At 40.6% G+C, this 14,947-nt stretch overlaps 2 protein-coding genes across 3 annotated transcripts in view; one reads left to right on the top strand and one right to left on the bottom strand.

Annotated features, from left to right (window-relative positions):
• Nucleotides 1–9,060, bottom strand: part of akt3b (v-akt murine thymoma viral oncogene homolog 3b) — a 23,349-nt gene extending 14,289 nt beyond the window's left edge. Inside the window, exons 1-2 of one of the 2 annotated variants that reach the window (XM_053476830.1) lie at nucleotides 8,732–9,060; nucleotides 3,588–3,857 (exon numbers count right to left, since the gene is read on the bottom strand). In XM_053476830.1, the coding sequence (XP_053332805.1) occupies nucleotides 3,588–3,633 (46 nt within the window). In that variant the 5' untranslated portion in view covers nucleotides 3,634–3,857; nucleotides 8,732–9,060. The remainder of the gene's footprint in view (nucleotides 1–3,587; nucleotides 3,858–8,731) is intronic. The other variant, XM_053476831.1, reaches the window with a different exon arrangement.
• On the top strand, nucleotides 7,152–14,947 carry LOC128507026 (uncharacterized protein C1orf100 homolog). Its single transcript, XM_053477647.1, has 5 exons — nucleotides 7,152–7,259; nucleotides 12,264–12,338; nucleotides 14,426–14,509; nucleotides 14,608–14,771; nucleotides 14,856–14,947. The coding sequence occupies exons 2-5, from the start codon at nucleotides 12,265–12,267 to the stop codon at nucleotides 14,945–14,947; spliced, it is 414 nt and encodes a 137-aa protein (XP_053333622.1). The 5' UTR covers nucleotides 7,152–7,259; nucleotide 12,264.

Raw genomic sequence — 14,947 nt, 5'->3', positions numbered from 1 at the left:
GGAGACGAAGGGAGGATGGGGTCGGTGCTACGCCTTAATTCACAAGAATTTTTACCTGGTTTGATTTGCACGACCCTCGTATATTATTTTCCTATTCTATTTCACAATGGTACCTCGGAATATGAATTCCCCATGTTAAGAGTTTTTTTTTTATTTTGCAAGAAATTTGTCTCGGCATACGAAGCATTTTCGGCATACGAGCAACGGAACCAAGTTGAACTGACCGCTGGCTAAGCTGCGCGTACGTATGGGAGACGTTCAAAACTAGTTTGCGTCAGTGGAATGCCCAGTGAAGTAAATTTAAGTTTTTGTTTTTTTTTTGCATTTTGTACAAGAGTTAGTGAAGACATAGCACCATGGGTCCCTAGGATATTAGCAAGGACGGTAGCAAGAAGAAAACGGAGTCACTTACAGTTTGGTTTTTAAAGCAGCCGGTGCCAAGAGGAATCAGAAATTAAGGTTAAATGAGATTTAATGTCTATTTATTTCTTATTTTACTGTATTTACACGTCTTTCCTAAATGTTTTTTTAAATGAAAAATATGATTACAGTGTCGGAAATTGGTAATATTGGTAATATTTTGGGTGGCTGGAACGGATTATTTGCAGTTACATTATTTCCTATGGGACAATGTGTTTCACAATACGGAATTTTGCCTTAAAAACTCGCCTCCGGAACCGATTACTGTACATTCGTATTCCGAGTTTCTGCTGTAAATTGACATGAGCTGTTTGGGTTTATAAGATCCAAATGTCTCCTGCCTCGCTCTCAAACTAGTATCAGAGCGATAACGAGGTTAACTGTCCCACACAGTGACTTGAAAAAACACAACGTAAAAATGAGTGATGGGACAACTGATCGCGCAAATGTTATCATTATTTTAAACTTTTATTTTCAGGCGCTCAGAGCCGCCCTGGCAAAATGCCGGCCTGTGTAGTCACGACTGACGAGATGCACAGTCGCTTTTCTCTATTGGTATAGGTAGGGACCATTACAGACAGGATGAGGGAGAGGAGGGTTCGCTTCTATCATACAAATCACCCTGTGTCAGTAGTCTAACCTGTAATATTTCTCACTCACTAAATTGATTCGCAAAAATACAGAACAAACGGCATTTAAAACACTGTCCTAATTCTGTTTAAAAATAAGACTACAGTATGACGGCGGGGAGAGTGGGGGCGGGGCTACTGTATGTACGAGTTCGGTTAATGACATCACTAAAACGCTTCATAGCTTACAGGCGCTTAAAATTAGAATAATGACATCATGACTCTTGCAAACACATTCAGTCTACTTAGTTAGCTTACATGCCCAGCTCCAACTGACCTAGTGCTGGTTAATCTTTAGGTTCTACAGATAAAGGAACCACGTTGTCATCATCTACAGTTATAGTGAATACAACTGCTTGTAAGCTAGGAACCCGTTTGGTAACATCACAACTTGAACTCATACGTAGCCCCACCCCTAAAACTTCTCACATTTTTAAAATAAAAATAAAAATATAAATCTATGGACTCAACATCAGTTATCTGTTATTATAAACTTAAGAATCTACTGTAAAACAAACTTGTTTTCAATTAAACCTGATGTTAAAGGACTCCAGATGTGCAAAAACACGACATCTGTAGAGACGGAAAAGCAAAAAAATAATAATAAAAAAATAAATCAAACAAAGCAAGACATGACACACACACACACATCTCCACTATTGTCAAGGGAGTATCAAAAGGTCATACACACACATGTATAATTCTTTATGTAGCCTTCTTGAGGAGACAAATACATAAAACCATGGCCAAGCACACACACACACACACACACACACACACACACACACACAAGTCTCTAGGTATTCCCCCTTACGCTAAGCCAAGAGGAAGAGAATCAGAATCTTTCTCCCTCTTTCTCTCTCTCTCTCTCTCACACACACACACACACACACACACACACACACACACACACACACACAGACACACATAAAGCCCTCCAAAACTTCATATACACTCTTTGAGAAACAATGGAAGGCCCACAGTAATGAACTATACAATACATGTATACACACACACACACACACACACACACACACATTGTTTTGCCCTAATGACAAAAGACACACATATGCAAATTATGGGACTTAATAAAACATGTTAAATGTCATGTATTACCTCGTTACCGCACATTACACACTGACAAATTTGAATGTTAAGGGTGCCAAAACTTAATTACATTGCAAAGCTACATGTACCTGTGTAGAAGGACAGGGATGAATAAGAGAGCCGCTTCATACACGCTGATTTATTTTATGTAGATTAATAAAGCTACTGTATCACACACACACACACACACACACACACACACACACACACACACGGCTTTATTGTTATACAGGATCATCTTTTGCCTGATCCATTTTGGTGTGTGTTGCCCTTTAACAAACACGCATTGTGGGACTTTTCCAGCTGAAAGTTTATATCCCAGGAGTGAGTTGGTCCGAACTGGTTCCCCAGAGCGTCCCTCAACGTGATGAGACTCTCAGCCACAGTTAAACATTGCAAACGTTTTAAATACGCCCGTACGTCAGTGAATAACGATCCCGGCCGAGGTGGCTCAGAGCGCACTGCAGGGAACTTTCAGCGAGTGGAACCCCTGATCCCACTTGCACGTTACAGGAGCTCGGCTGAAGGTTATTGCCACGTCCCCCATATAGTCCTGACCTCGCTCCAAGACATTTCCACATGTTAAGGCTGTTTAAGGGGTTCCTGGGAGGCCGGGGTTTCGAACATAAATTAGACAGGCAGTCTGATCATGGCTCTGGTGTACTGAGAAAACGTTCTGCCTTGATGGTGTCCAAGCACTAGTGAGACACTGGGATAAGTACATTAGTGTATCAGGGGATTATATAGAGAAATAAAGGGAGTTTTTACTTTCATAACTGCACAATCGAAAGTCCCGCCCTTGGGGCGCTTTTGAACAACCCGATTGGCCGAGCTCTCTCATCCCTCCTGCCTGAGAGAGCTGGGCCAATCGGGTCGCTCTATGCTCCCGTGGCTGCGACAGGCTACAGTATAGCATCACCCGGGATTCGAACCTCCGATCTTCGGACGACAGGGCGAGCGCTTAAATGTATTTAAATGGACATTTTTTCAGCAAAAACAAAACTGGCATGAATGGAAAAAGTACGAAACACACCGTGCACCAATATTCTTTTTTTTTGTACTTATTATAGCATGTACAGTATTTCTTACAATACTACAAATCTATAAATATTTAATTAAAGTACAGTATGACATCATTCGTAAAAAATATCTTCTTGAAAATAGATAGACGATGTTGATGATGTATGAAGCTAAAGATGGAGGAATGAAAGCGTTGCCTGGGAAACGTTCCTGAGATTCCGAGTCATGGTGGTGCACTCTTTGTTTGTTTGTTTTTGTTTAGTCAGAAATTCCAAGTGTGTGTGTGTGTGTGTGTGTGCAAATTTTATTGCAAATACATTTAAGCCTTATAGCAGGGATTTCACATAATAATAATAATAATAATAATAATAATAATAACAACAACAACCGTCAGATCTCTCTCTCTCTCACCTCTTTTCTGCAGCCATCCCTCCTTCACCACGTTCTGGTCGTTCATGATGACTCCGAGCTCGGGGGTTTAGGGGTCAGGGGGGAGCCCAGTGCTCGTCCTCTTCTCTCAGGCTCGCTCGTCCCACCCCTGCCACTGTGCTTCCTTTATTTCTCTCTTTCTTTTTCTCCTCCTGTGTTCAACGCTTCAGCGTCCGTTCTCGGGTTGTCCACGTCCCTCCCCACGTCTCGCTGTCCCCGCGTACGGGGCGCTCCGGCGGTGGGTGACTCAGCCTGGAAGGAAGTGACAAAAGAAAAAAAAAAAAATTTTAACCCACACACACACACACACACACATCATTCTCCCCTCCAATAGCAATCCCTCTTCTCTTACTCTCTCCCTCACACACACACGGGCGTTTGCATGAGAAATTAAGTCATTGTTAAGAGCCGAGGCGGGTTTCCCGCCCCTCCCCGGCCCTGGCGGTCTCCTCGCGGCCCGCTCTTCCTCTCTCGCTCTTTATGGTGTGATGTAAAGCGCTGACCCCAGAGCGGCGCGGCTCTCTCTCCCTCTCGTAGCCCTGACTGTGACGAGACTGACTCGGGATCAGCTCCCGACGGCGTCGGGTCCTCGCAGGTCAACACTTCCTGTCTCGAGATTTGAACCTTTGTTTAAAACAGCAATCAATTTGAGCGGTTCTTGTGCACCCATAGCGTATTTACAGCATGTCAGGGTGAAAACAGGATATTCATGTGTGAAAGAGCAAAAATGATCGGTTAATGTTTTTCCCGTGCAGATACTAGACATGAAACCGCATAGAAATATATTGGTCTTTTAATTCATTATCAGCCAGTGCTTTATAAACAAATACAAATACAGACTAATAAAAAGGAGAATGATTTTTTTTAAATGGCGTCTGGACTCCGGGCGGGGATCCTGTGGGACGCAGGAAAAAAGGTCACGATTGCTTCCATGACAAGACCATGAGGATGAGTGCGCAGTGCCCGGTGATGCATCTACCGCATCCTTAGTAACTGCCCGGTCAGGGTTGTGCTAAATTAATCTACGCCACAAGTTTACTCATATTCCTCAGCAAACAGGACCAACGCGGATATAAACTGAATTACTAACTGTACGAGCAAACACATGGTCTTACCGAGAGCATTTATATACTCGAGTGACCTAGCTGAGGTCGAGGAACTGTCAGAGACCGCGTTCGCGTTTCCAGTTACACCCACTTTCTGAATACGGATCCAAATCTACGTAGATATCTCGAGCGCCAAACAGATCGCCTCGCCTCCGCATATCACATGTCCCTAGATCGGGGGACTGAATTTAAATTTAAGGCGGTCAGGACAATAAAATTCCCTTCGAGTCGAGGTCCGGATTTCACAATTTTGTGTCCAAATTCTAATTTTATTTCCCACATATACAGACATACACAGTGTGATATGAAGTGAAATGCTTATATGACAACAAAAATATGTGAAAATATATATATGTGAAATATTTGTGATATACAGTATGTATATTTGTGATATGTGTTATATGTGAAAAGCTGATGATCTAAAAAATAAAATAAAGAAGAGTTTTCATAAGAGTTTAGAATATAAAGTATGAAATATTTTTTTTTACAAATATAAAAATATATTTTTCTATATTTTTATATTTTTAATTTTTTTAATGACATACTTTATATTCTTTATATACTTTTTAGTATATTTTAGTATATAATGTATTTTAGAAAATAAACTTTTAGGTGTAAAAAATTATATTATATACAAATAATAAAATAAAATAAAATAGAACGGAAATGGAATTGGGAAATGGAATCCACGTCATGAGCAAGACGATGTGCAGAATAATGTGAAAAGTCAAAGTCGTGCAAAATGTGCGAATTCAGATTGCTATAGAAACAGTCATATAAAAAAATAAGCAATTTAAAATTTCCATAATATTTATTATCCATTTTCAGTAACTTGTAGACAAACAACAATCTTTAATAAAAAAAAAAAAAGTGAATCTTTATTTGGCTGTATATGAATGTGAAAGCACTCTGGTTGCTCCGCCCCGGGCTCTCAGTTCAGGTATCTTACACACCCTCACCTCGGACTGCCGAGGATATTTTTGCTCTGTGTTTTGTCTCATATAGGCGCTTCACATTACTGCTATTTATTATGAGACAAACTGGTATTAAACTTCCCTCAGAAAGAACAAACATAGAACGATCAGTCCGTTCATCTTTGATGGTTCAGTTTTCTACTTTCCTTTGTTTGGAGTGAGCTGTTCTGTGTCGCGCTTTCTACTGTTTCTACTGCACATTCTGCCTGTACAAGGCCACGTATAGCCACGCCCACCTCCAGGGAAAAACCGCTAGATTACTGGTGTATTAATTGTGCACATTCATCAAAAAAAGCATCCGTATAGAACCGTCACTCTAGAAACAATGCAAAGATCGCTCCATTATCGCAAACTTTCTTCTTTTTTTTTTTTTTAACGTAACTGATACAATTCATGTTATCATCCTTGTAAAAAGAAAGTAAGCTCGGGTTAGATTTCAGCTTGTATGTAAACAGCGCCCTCGCTCCCACACAATTCAGGAGCCGCTCTATAGAATAGCCAGGCCCGATGTTTTTCGATTAAAAAAAGGCCTGTTCTACATCTCAATGGACCCCCTGGGCTGCCACTCGGCCGAGGCTTGGGAGATCTTCCCCGGTCGTCGTCCCCCGCCTCTGTAACAGCAGGGCAGCACGCATCGATACAATGCAAATGTTTCAACATGCATATGGATAGGAATTTAAAAAAAAAAGAGCATTAAAGGGATGACAAAACAAAGTGGAACAATGGAAATCATCACTCAGTCTCTACATGATGATCGCTGTCTGGGTTTTCTTATAAATAATGATACACAGATATACAAGTAGATACTCTTTTCATATAGGGACTCAAATCATCCATGTTTATATATAATCTATAAACAAAAACGAAAATCCTAGATTAGATAAAAGATACATATTTATTCATTCATTATATGCATCGTATTGTAAAGATTTGCTAATAAACCTTCAGAAAATGCTCAATACTATTCTTGAGCACTGAAAAAAGACACAAAATGAAAACTAACGATAACAATGTAGTGTAAAATTCTGACATCAAATGTAATTAGTTTGTATATCCCCAAATGTTATCATCCCGGCAGGTCATCGTCTTATCCGTAGACAGATATATAGATAGACTGACACTTGATTGATCCAGAATGAAATTCCAGAAAGCATGCATGTACTCCTTTGTTGTTCATTCCCATGATCAACATACTCACAATTTCTTAACATGCTCCTGCAATTCATGCGAGGCTAAACACAGCGGCACCTAGGCATACGCAGAATCTTGCAGAATGCTTGGAAATTTGCCTCAGCATGTGAAGCCTTTTCAGCATATGAGCGGTCGAGGATACTTTCGGTTTTGCACACTTCTGGTAGCCGACCAAATTTTTTTCAGCAAACCATGTTTGCGTCAGTGAGCCAAGCCAAGAGAGGTATTTTATTTATTTTTTGGGCGTTTTGTGCAAGATTTAGGGAAGACAAAACACCATGGGTCCCAAGAATGTTATCAAGCATAGCAGGAAGAAGGAGCGGAGCCCCATTCGGTTTCGTTTTTTAAAAGCAGTCGGTGCCAAGGGGAATCATAAATTAAGGGTAGGTTAGGTTTAATGTCTATTTATTTCATATTTTACTTAATTTACGTATTTTTGACTGTTTTTTATATGCAAACATACTTACGGTGTTGGAAATTGGTAATATTGGTAATAACTGTTTGGGTGGCTGGAACGGATCATCTGCATTTACATTATTTCTCATGGGACAATCCAAATTCACAATACGAAACGTCTCCTTAAGACCTCGCCTCCGGAACGGATCCGATTCGTAGGCTGGATCAGGCGTACGGTAAGGTGACGTGACGCGATGCGATATCTGTAACTGTATCGCTCAGCTCTATGGTGAAACCCAAACCCAGCCACAGACATCACCAACCAACCGGACAACACAGAGCAAGTGTTAAATTGCGGCCGGAGGGCAGAATAAGTGACGGCTTTAAGAGGAAAACAAGTGAGCAGACGGCCAATGTCAACAAATCCACCACCGGCCTTGGCTGCGGCCATTCCTGTGGTCAAGTCTTCCTGTGCTATTGTTCAACATTTCCATGTGAAGGAAAAAAAAAAAAACACACACACACACAAAACACACTGCTCCTGCCATTCATTCAGTTAGAGAGAATAAACAGGAGGGTGATCAATAAAGTTAATGTAAAGGAGCACTCTCTAAAGGGTGTGTGTGTGTGTGTGTGTGGTGTCATTTTGCCTGCAGTTATATAACCGGACCACCGCAACATCCTAAAAAGGATACAAGATTGACAGGAGGAGGGGAAAACACTTTGATCTGAAATGCATGCAAATTAAAAATCATAATATTATCAACAGTATTAATCATACTAATAACAATGCACAGTGTATGTAGAGCTGTGTGTGTGTGTGTGTGTGTGTGTGTGCATAGAGTCTGCACCCTCTATGTGCATGCACATCCTCTCCTTATTTATGGGTGCGGCTGAATGGGCCTTGCAACAGCAACACCAGCAGCACAGCAAAGATCAAACAAACAAAAACAAACAAGAAAAAACAGAGATGGGGGAATTTACCAAAAATAAATAAATAAATGAATGTTAAGCGGCGCGTGATCAGGAATAGGCGCGCGCGCGCGCGTGTGTGCTCGTGTGTGTGTGTGTGTGCTCGCGCGCGTCTGCGTATGAACGAACGACTTCACGACTAATGCGTGATCGTGACGCGTTAATAAAAACAAAATGGTCGGTGGCGCGCTGCTCCTCACACACACACACACACACACACACAGATTAGGTGATACAGTATTTACCATCGAGGCCTCGGCTCGTGTGCATCAAGGCGGATACACACACGCGCGCGCGCACAGTCAACACGCGCACACTCGCGCGCGCACATCCCGGCTTTACACTGATGCACAGAATCCGGGCCTTGAGACACAGACCAGCATGATTATCTATCTATCTACCCATGTATATACACACCCACGCGCACACATACACGCGCACACATACACACACATCCCTAACGGATTCCGCTCGTGGTCGATGTTACCTCTCACGCACTTGCAGCGACGCCGACACCGGTCCCTCCCTTCTCCAGTCCCGGGCTCCGTCCTCCTCCTATTCCACTGTTCAATGCGTCTCTCTTTCTCTCTCTCTCTCTGTATATATCTTTTTTTTTTTCAATTATTAATTATTTATAAGGAATCCTCCAGCGGTGTTGTCACGAGCAAAACGGAAATAAGGAAGACGTTCCCCGTGATGTCGCCATCGCCGCTCGCGCTCAGCACCGGATGAACCGAATGACCCTGAACGGGAGCGCAGACGGTGAGACAGACAGCTAGACGGATGGATAGAGAGATAGATAGATCGCAAACCCAACCGAAGGCGAGGCAGGCAGAGAGAAAACGCGCCCAAGCCCCGCCCCCGGGATGAGCTTCTCGACCAATCAGGCGCCTGGACAGGGTTGCCAGAGACGCACAGAGTCCACCAAGGAGTCATGATGGAGTCCCAGCTCCCTGAGCGCAAGATTAAAGGTGTAGCACAACTACAGTACTACAGTAGTGCCCTGCAAAAGTATTCACACCCCACCCTGCACGTTTTGTCACGTTACAACCACAAACGTAAATGTATTCTATTGAGATGTTATGTGATAGACCAACAAAAAAGTGGCACATCAGCGTGAAGTGAAAATTAATAATAATAATAATAATAATAATAAAAAACTGTCTGGAACTTTGTTATTTCATAATTCTTTTAAAAAGGTCTTAATTCCAAAAAGCAAGCCCCCGTGACCATGTAACAGGATAAGTTGTATAAGAAGATGTATAACTGTATGAACAAGTTGTAGGAGAGGACAAATCCCCTCAAAAATAAATGCATTAAAATAAAAAACTTTGTTGGTACATAATTTCTTTATAAAGAATTCCAAAAGGTCTTTACGATTCCAGAAAGCATTGCATGAATCATAAAATCAGTCTGATTATTCTGATTCATGCATATGTTTCTGCACATTTCGGTCTGCATAATTTTCTTTTGATTCTGACCATTTAAATGTGAATTATTTCATAGGTAGCACGGTGGCTTAGTGGTTAGAACTGTTGCCTTGCTCATCCAGGGCCTGGATTCGATTCCTGCCTCTTTGTGCATGAAGGAATGCTCTATCTGTCCTCTTCCACATACATGTTCTCTCAGATGAATACCAATGGCTAGTGTTATTAGCCATCCGTATATACTGTAGTGTTGGAGGTGTGCATGAAGTTTGCATGTTTTTACATTTACGCATTTGGCCCTCATCCAGAGCGGCTTATATTTGTATTTCATTACACATGTGAGCAGATGAAGGTTAGGTGCCTAAGGGCCGAACAGGGACAACTTGGCGGTAATGGGTTTTGAACCTGGGACCTTCCAAACCATAGTCCAGTGCCTTAACCACTGTGCACCCCATGCTTGGTGGGTTTCCTCTGTGTAATCCGGTTTCCTCCTACAGTGCAAAGACATGCAGACAAGATTGATTGGCAGATTAACTGGCATTTCCAAATTGCCCATAGTATGATGTGTGTGCTCTGTGATGGATTGGCTTCAGGCTCCCCGCGACCCTGTATAAAGGATAAAGTGCTATAGATGATGAGTGAGTGGTCATGGTCTTGCTGAGAAATCTTTTTTGCCCCTGCCTACTTTTCATTATTCTTAAGTTCTCTACCCACCATTACTCACAGTTTGACTCCCAGTTGATCGTCAGTCTTACACTTGGAACCTCTATTGCCTCTATTTCATCTTCACCCCTATGAGCATGTGATCAGCATGGATAGTTTAGGGGTTTAAGCTTAAATGTTTTTAAGAGTAGTTCATGATCAAACTTGGTAAACTCTCTTTTGTGGGAATGTGATGACAGTGATGCAGGCGAGAGAGATGACGGAAATGAGGCACGAGGAGGTATCAGTTGTAGCAGAGGACAAAAACAAAGACAGCGAGAGTCCGATTTCTCGTAACAGGAGCAGGTCGAAACCGCAGGTCTGCTTTACTGCACCATCTTACTGGTGATCGCAAAGGCACCAGGCAAAAGGCACAGTTAAAAAAAAAAAAAAGTGACTTGGATTCTTCTAGAGGTAAACCTGCAGACACACACACTTACACATATGCATAGTATAATTAGAAGAATAGAGTGATTTATCTATGTATTTGAAGAAATAGCACAGTACAGCTTGTGTGGTTTAAATGTAAAAAAGTTTTATATGTGTGGGATTGGTTCCAGAACTCTTTACCTTTATATTAACTTTATATAAATGAATGTAGCATTTGCATATAACTTATATACACATCCTCCTCTATACTTTAAATAATATTTAGATTACGTCTAAGAACTTATACAATGTAATTGCAAAAGCATAACAAATAGTTCTTATACCATATTTAGGGAACGATGACATGAAATGAATGAAATGAAAGATCTGTGAAGTTATATGAGGCTACTCTAGGGTTCATCTATACTGTACATCATTTCCACTGCGTAGATTCATAGAACCTCATCCATCCATCCATCCATTATCTGTTATTCTGGTATTATTATAATTTGGGCTCGCAGGCATAGCGTAAACAAGAATGATGACTTTAATACCTATACACAAACAAACAAACACAAACAAACAGGAAACCAAACAGGAACAAGAACAGGATGTGAAAACAGACAGAGAACCAAATACATGCAAGACTGGAGTGTGTTAAAATAATGACACACAACCAAAAACACACAACAGACACATGAATGACAAGACAGCAAACAACCATACAAAAAAAATAAATAAAAAAGGTCGCATTACACATTACAGTCCAATTGGGCCCACCTGCAGTCGTGCATCAGTAGGGGGCGTCATCTATTCCGCTTATCCTGTGCAGGTTTGCAGCAGCCCTAACACCACCCTAGGGGTACATCCTGGATGGGATATGAAGCATACACACACTTACACACTATGGGCGATTTGGAAATGCCACTCAGCCTACAAGGCATGTCTGTGGCCTGTGGGAGGAAACCAGAATACCCAGAGGAAACCCATCAGCCAGGGAAAGAACATGCAAACTCCACACTCGCAGACTCTGAAGATGTGAGGTGAAAGTCCTAACCACTAAACCATGGTGTCACCTGTTTTGAAAGTCAGTACGTTAGAACCATATGAAAGCACTAATGTTAGATAAGTTGTTGGTTATATAGTAAAACACACACTTTCATAGAGACATCTAGGTTTTTTGTACCATGAAGCTTAAAAATTGAAGCTTAACAATTCTGTGTTCAGAAACATAAAATTTTCCACTCAAACATATATTTAAAAAAAAAGCCAACATACGAAGTAATGGATGGAAAGAAGTCTTGTCAGTAATTTAACCTTAATTACATTTCAATTGGTGGCCAGCAGGGGAACTATAAATAAGACACTGCTTCATTAATGCTGTTCCATTTATAAAAGTTAAGTTTAATTTAGTAAAATCATAAAATCATATTAACACTAAATCAAAAACATGCGCTTTAGTCATTTATGGCTGATTGTAAATGCTAATCTGGACCATGTGGATTTTGCTGTATGTTACAGGATGGCGGGATCAGGAGTAGCACTGCGGCTTCATGAGTTTAAGGAAGAAAGTGTTACTGATCAGCGACACAGAGCGTGAGTGATACAGCTATCAGTACACATTATGTAACTATTGACTTCAAAAGACTTCAGGATATACTGTTACTCCAACTAATAAAACCACCAAGATGCATTAAATGGTGTTTAAACTTCTAAACATTATTTACATTTAGGCATTTGGCAGAAGCTTGTATCCCGAGCAATGTACAAAAGTACTTTGAGGTTTCCAGCATTGGATAGGTAATTACACTGGGTTACAAGTTTTTTTTTTTTTCATTTTTTTGATGGGGGAGGGGGGATTACCCCAAATATCTAAGAAACAGATAGGTCTTTATTTGTCGCTTGAGGACTGTCAGTGACTCAGTTGTACAGACATTATATAAATGCGGAGTAATATTTCACATTCCGCTTGCCTTTTGTTCTCTCTGACAGTAACAAACACTCTTATAACTCATATTTCCTGTTGAGGTAATAGCTATTTTCCTGATTGCTTTTGATACTCAGCAAATTTTCATGCTGTAAAGTGAACCTGCTCTAAGACATTGTCCTTAGAAATTTCAGGAGGTATATTTAAATAAATTTACCCGGTCAAAGTGTTTAGGTTGTTTCACCGCAATTCCATGCACAGTGGACAGATGTGTAACAGATGTGTAACTTGCTCACTATAAAACATTTTTGTGTATAAACCATACTTCACCTATTTCTGCTGAACTAAATGCTTGTAAAAGAAAAAAAAACCACAAGTATTATTTAACAATTTACATTTACCGGCATTTGGTAGAAACCTTTATCCAGAGAAACTTATATTTTTCATTTGATTATACATCTGAGCAGGTGAGGGTTAAGGGCCTTGCTCAAGGGTCCCACTGGAGCAACATGGTGGTCATATGGTTTAAACCTGACACCTTCCAAACTCTAGTCCAATACCTTAATCACTGAGCTACCTCTGCCTCCAAGGTGAATATTTAATCATACGAGGTAATGGATGGAAAAATACACTATATAGAAGCAAGTATTTGGCCAAACCTGAGAAGGCCTGGCTAGCAAGCTTCGTTCCAGTTCATCCCAAAGGTGCTCAATGGGGTTGAGGTCGTGGCTCAATTAAAGTTGTTTCACACCGAACTGATTAAACCATGTATCTATAGCGCTTGCTTCGTGCACTGTGGCACGGTCATGTTGGAAAAGAAAACTGTTGCCACATAGGCAGAAGCATAGCATTGTCTAAGATGTCTTGGTATGATAAAGCACTAAGATTGCCCTTCACTGGGGATAAGGGGCCTGATTGACTGATCATCCGAATTCAATAAGAAGTAACAGGTTTGGCTTAATACTTTTACCCATATAGTGTACAGTATCTTAAACAACAAAATACAGTGCTGTTAAATGCATGAAATTACAATAGATTTTTTTTCACCTGTCACTCCCGATGAATTATTGCTAAAACTGTTTATAGTTTCATCTGCATGAGGTATTATCATCAAAACATTAAAGAAATTAGGAAAAACGAAAAGAGCTGAAGGTTTGTCGATTTTTTGTGTTTTTGGCGCCATCTTCTGTCTGACGGGGGAATCGCAGGGAAAAAACACTAAAAAGCGCGAACGACTGAAACCAACCCTCTGTTTAAGGAAAAATATTAAACAACAACAAAGGAATATCAAACAACAATGACAACAACCACAACATTCTACAATCAAGTCAACTGTTAATGCATGATAGTGTCAATTAAATGTTTTTATAGAGGAATCCTTTAAAATAACAGATTCATAAACTAGTGCCCCCTAGTGGACTTTGAAGGTACGTCAGGCAGAACCAACTTTATTTTTGTGGGAGTACAATTTTTTTCTCTTTTTAAAAAAAAAAGTAATCAGAATGAATAAGTGTAATTTTTTTGGTCATGACTACAGGTTTAAGTGGGACACAGGAGACTTTCCATAATGACCAATAGTTGCTTTGAATAAATTAATATGAGTACAGAAGAATTTTGTTACATGGATGAAGGATGGTAGTGATTATTTCTTTTAAGCGTAGTGTCCATTAGTCATGTGACAATGTGACTACTACATGGGAAGTGAAAAAATAATGTGTATATGATGTTAAAAAAAATTATGTGTTTTGAAATGCAGAGTCTTGCGTCCAGGCAGAGACGTGAGAGGAATGTATCCTGGACAGCTAGCCAGAGCTCACACTATTCCCTCACCATGGCAGCGGTATCAGAGAAAGAGAGAGATGACACTCAAACAAATAATTTTTTCCTTTAGGAATTATGTAATGTGAAATAGCTCTGAGTCAGATTTCTCTCCCTCAGGATGAACCTGACGTGTCCAGCAGACGAAGAACAAACCTACCAGCGAAGTTTTGACCTTCTCATGCTACAGGCCTTAAAGCTGAAAGCAACACATACACCTCATACACACCCGACATCTCACACTGTGTACCAGCAAGAGTTTGGCCGCCAGGCTCACCTCTATCGTCAGTGCTTTTGTAGTTCTTCCCTGAAACCTTGGTCATATTTAAAAAATATTTTTCATTGATTATGCTGTTATTGTTTTGTAGCTCCTGATGACACCAAGATGACCCTGATTTCCCATCCTGCTCCTCTGCAACAGAGCTATCATTTCACACCTCACCAAAACCTCAAGTTGTAA

The sequence above is a fragment of the Clarias gariepinus genome, chromosome 18 (genome assembly GCF_024256425.1).
Source record: "Clarias gariepinus isolate MV-2021 ecotype Netherlands chromosome 18, CGAR_prim_01v2, whole genome shotgun sequence".
NCBI classification, from domain to species: Eukaryota; Metazoa; Chordata; class Actinopteri; order Siluriformes; family Clariidae; genus Clarias; species Clarias gariepinus.
Note: the sequence above shows the minus strand (reverse complement) of the source record. Positions and strands in the feature narration are given on the sequence as shown.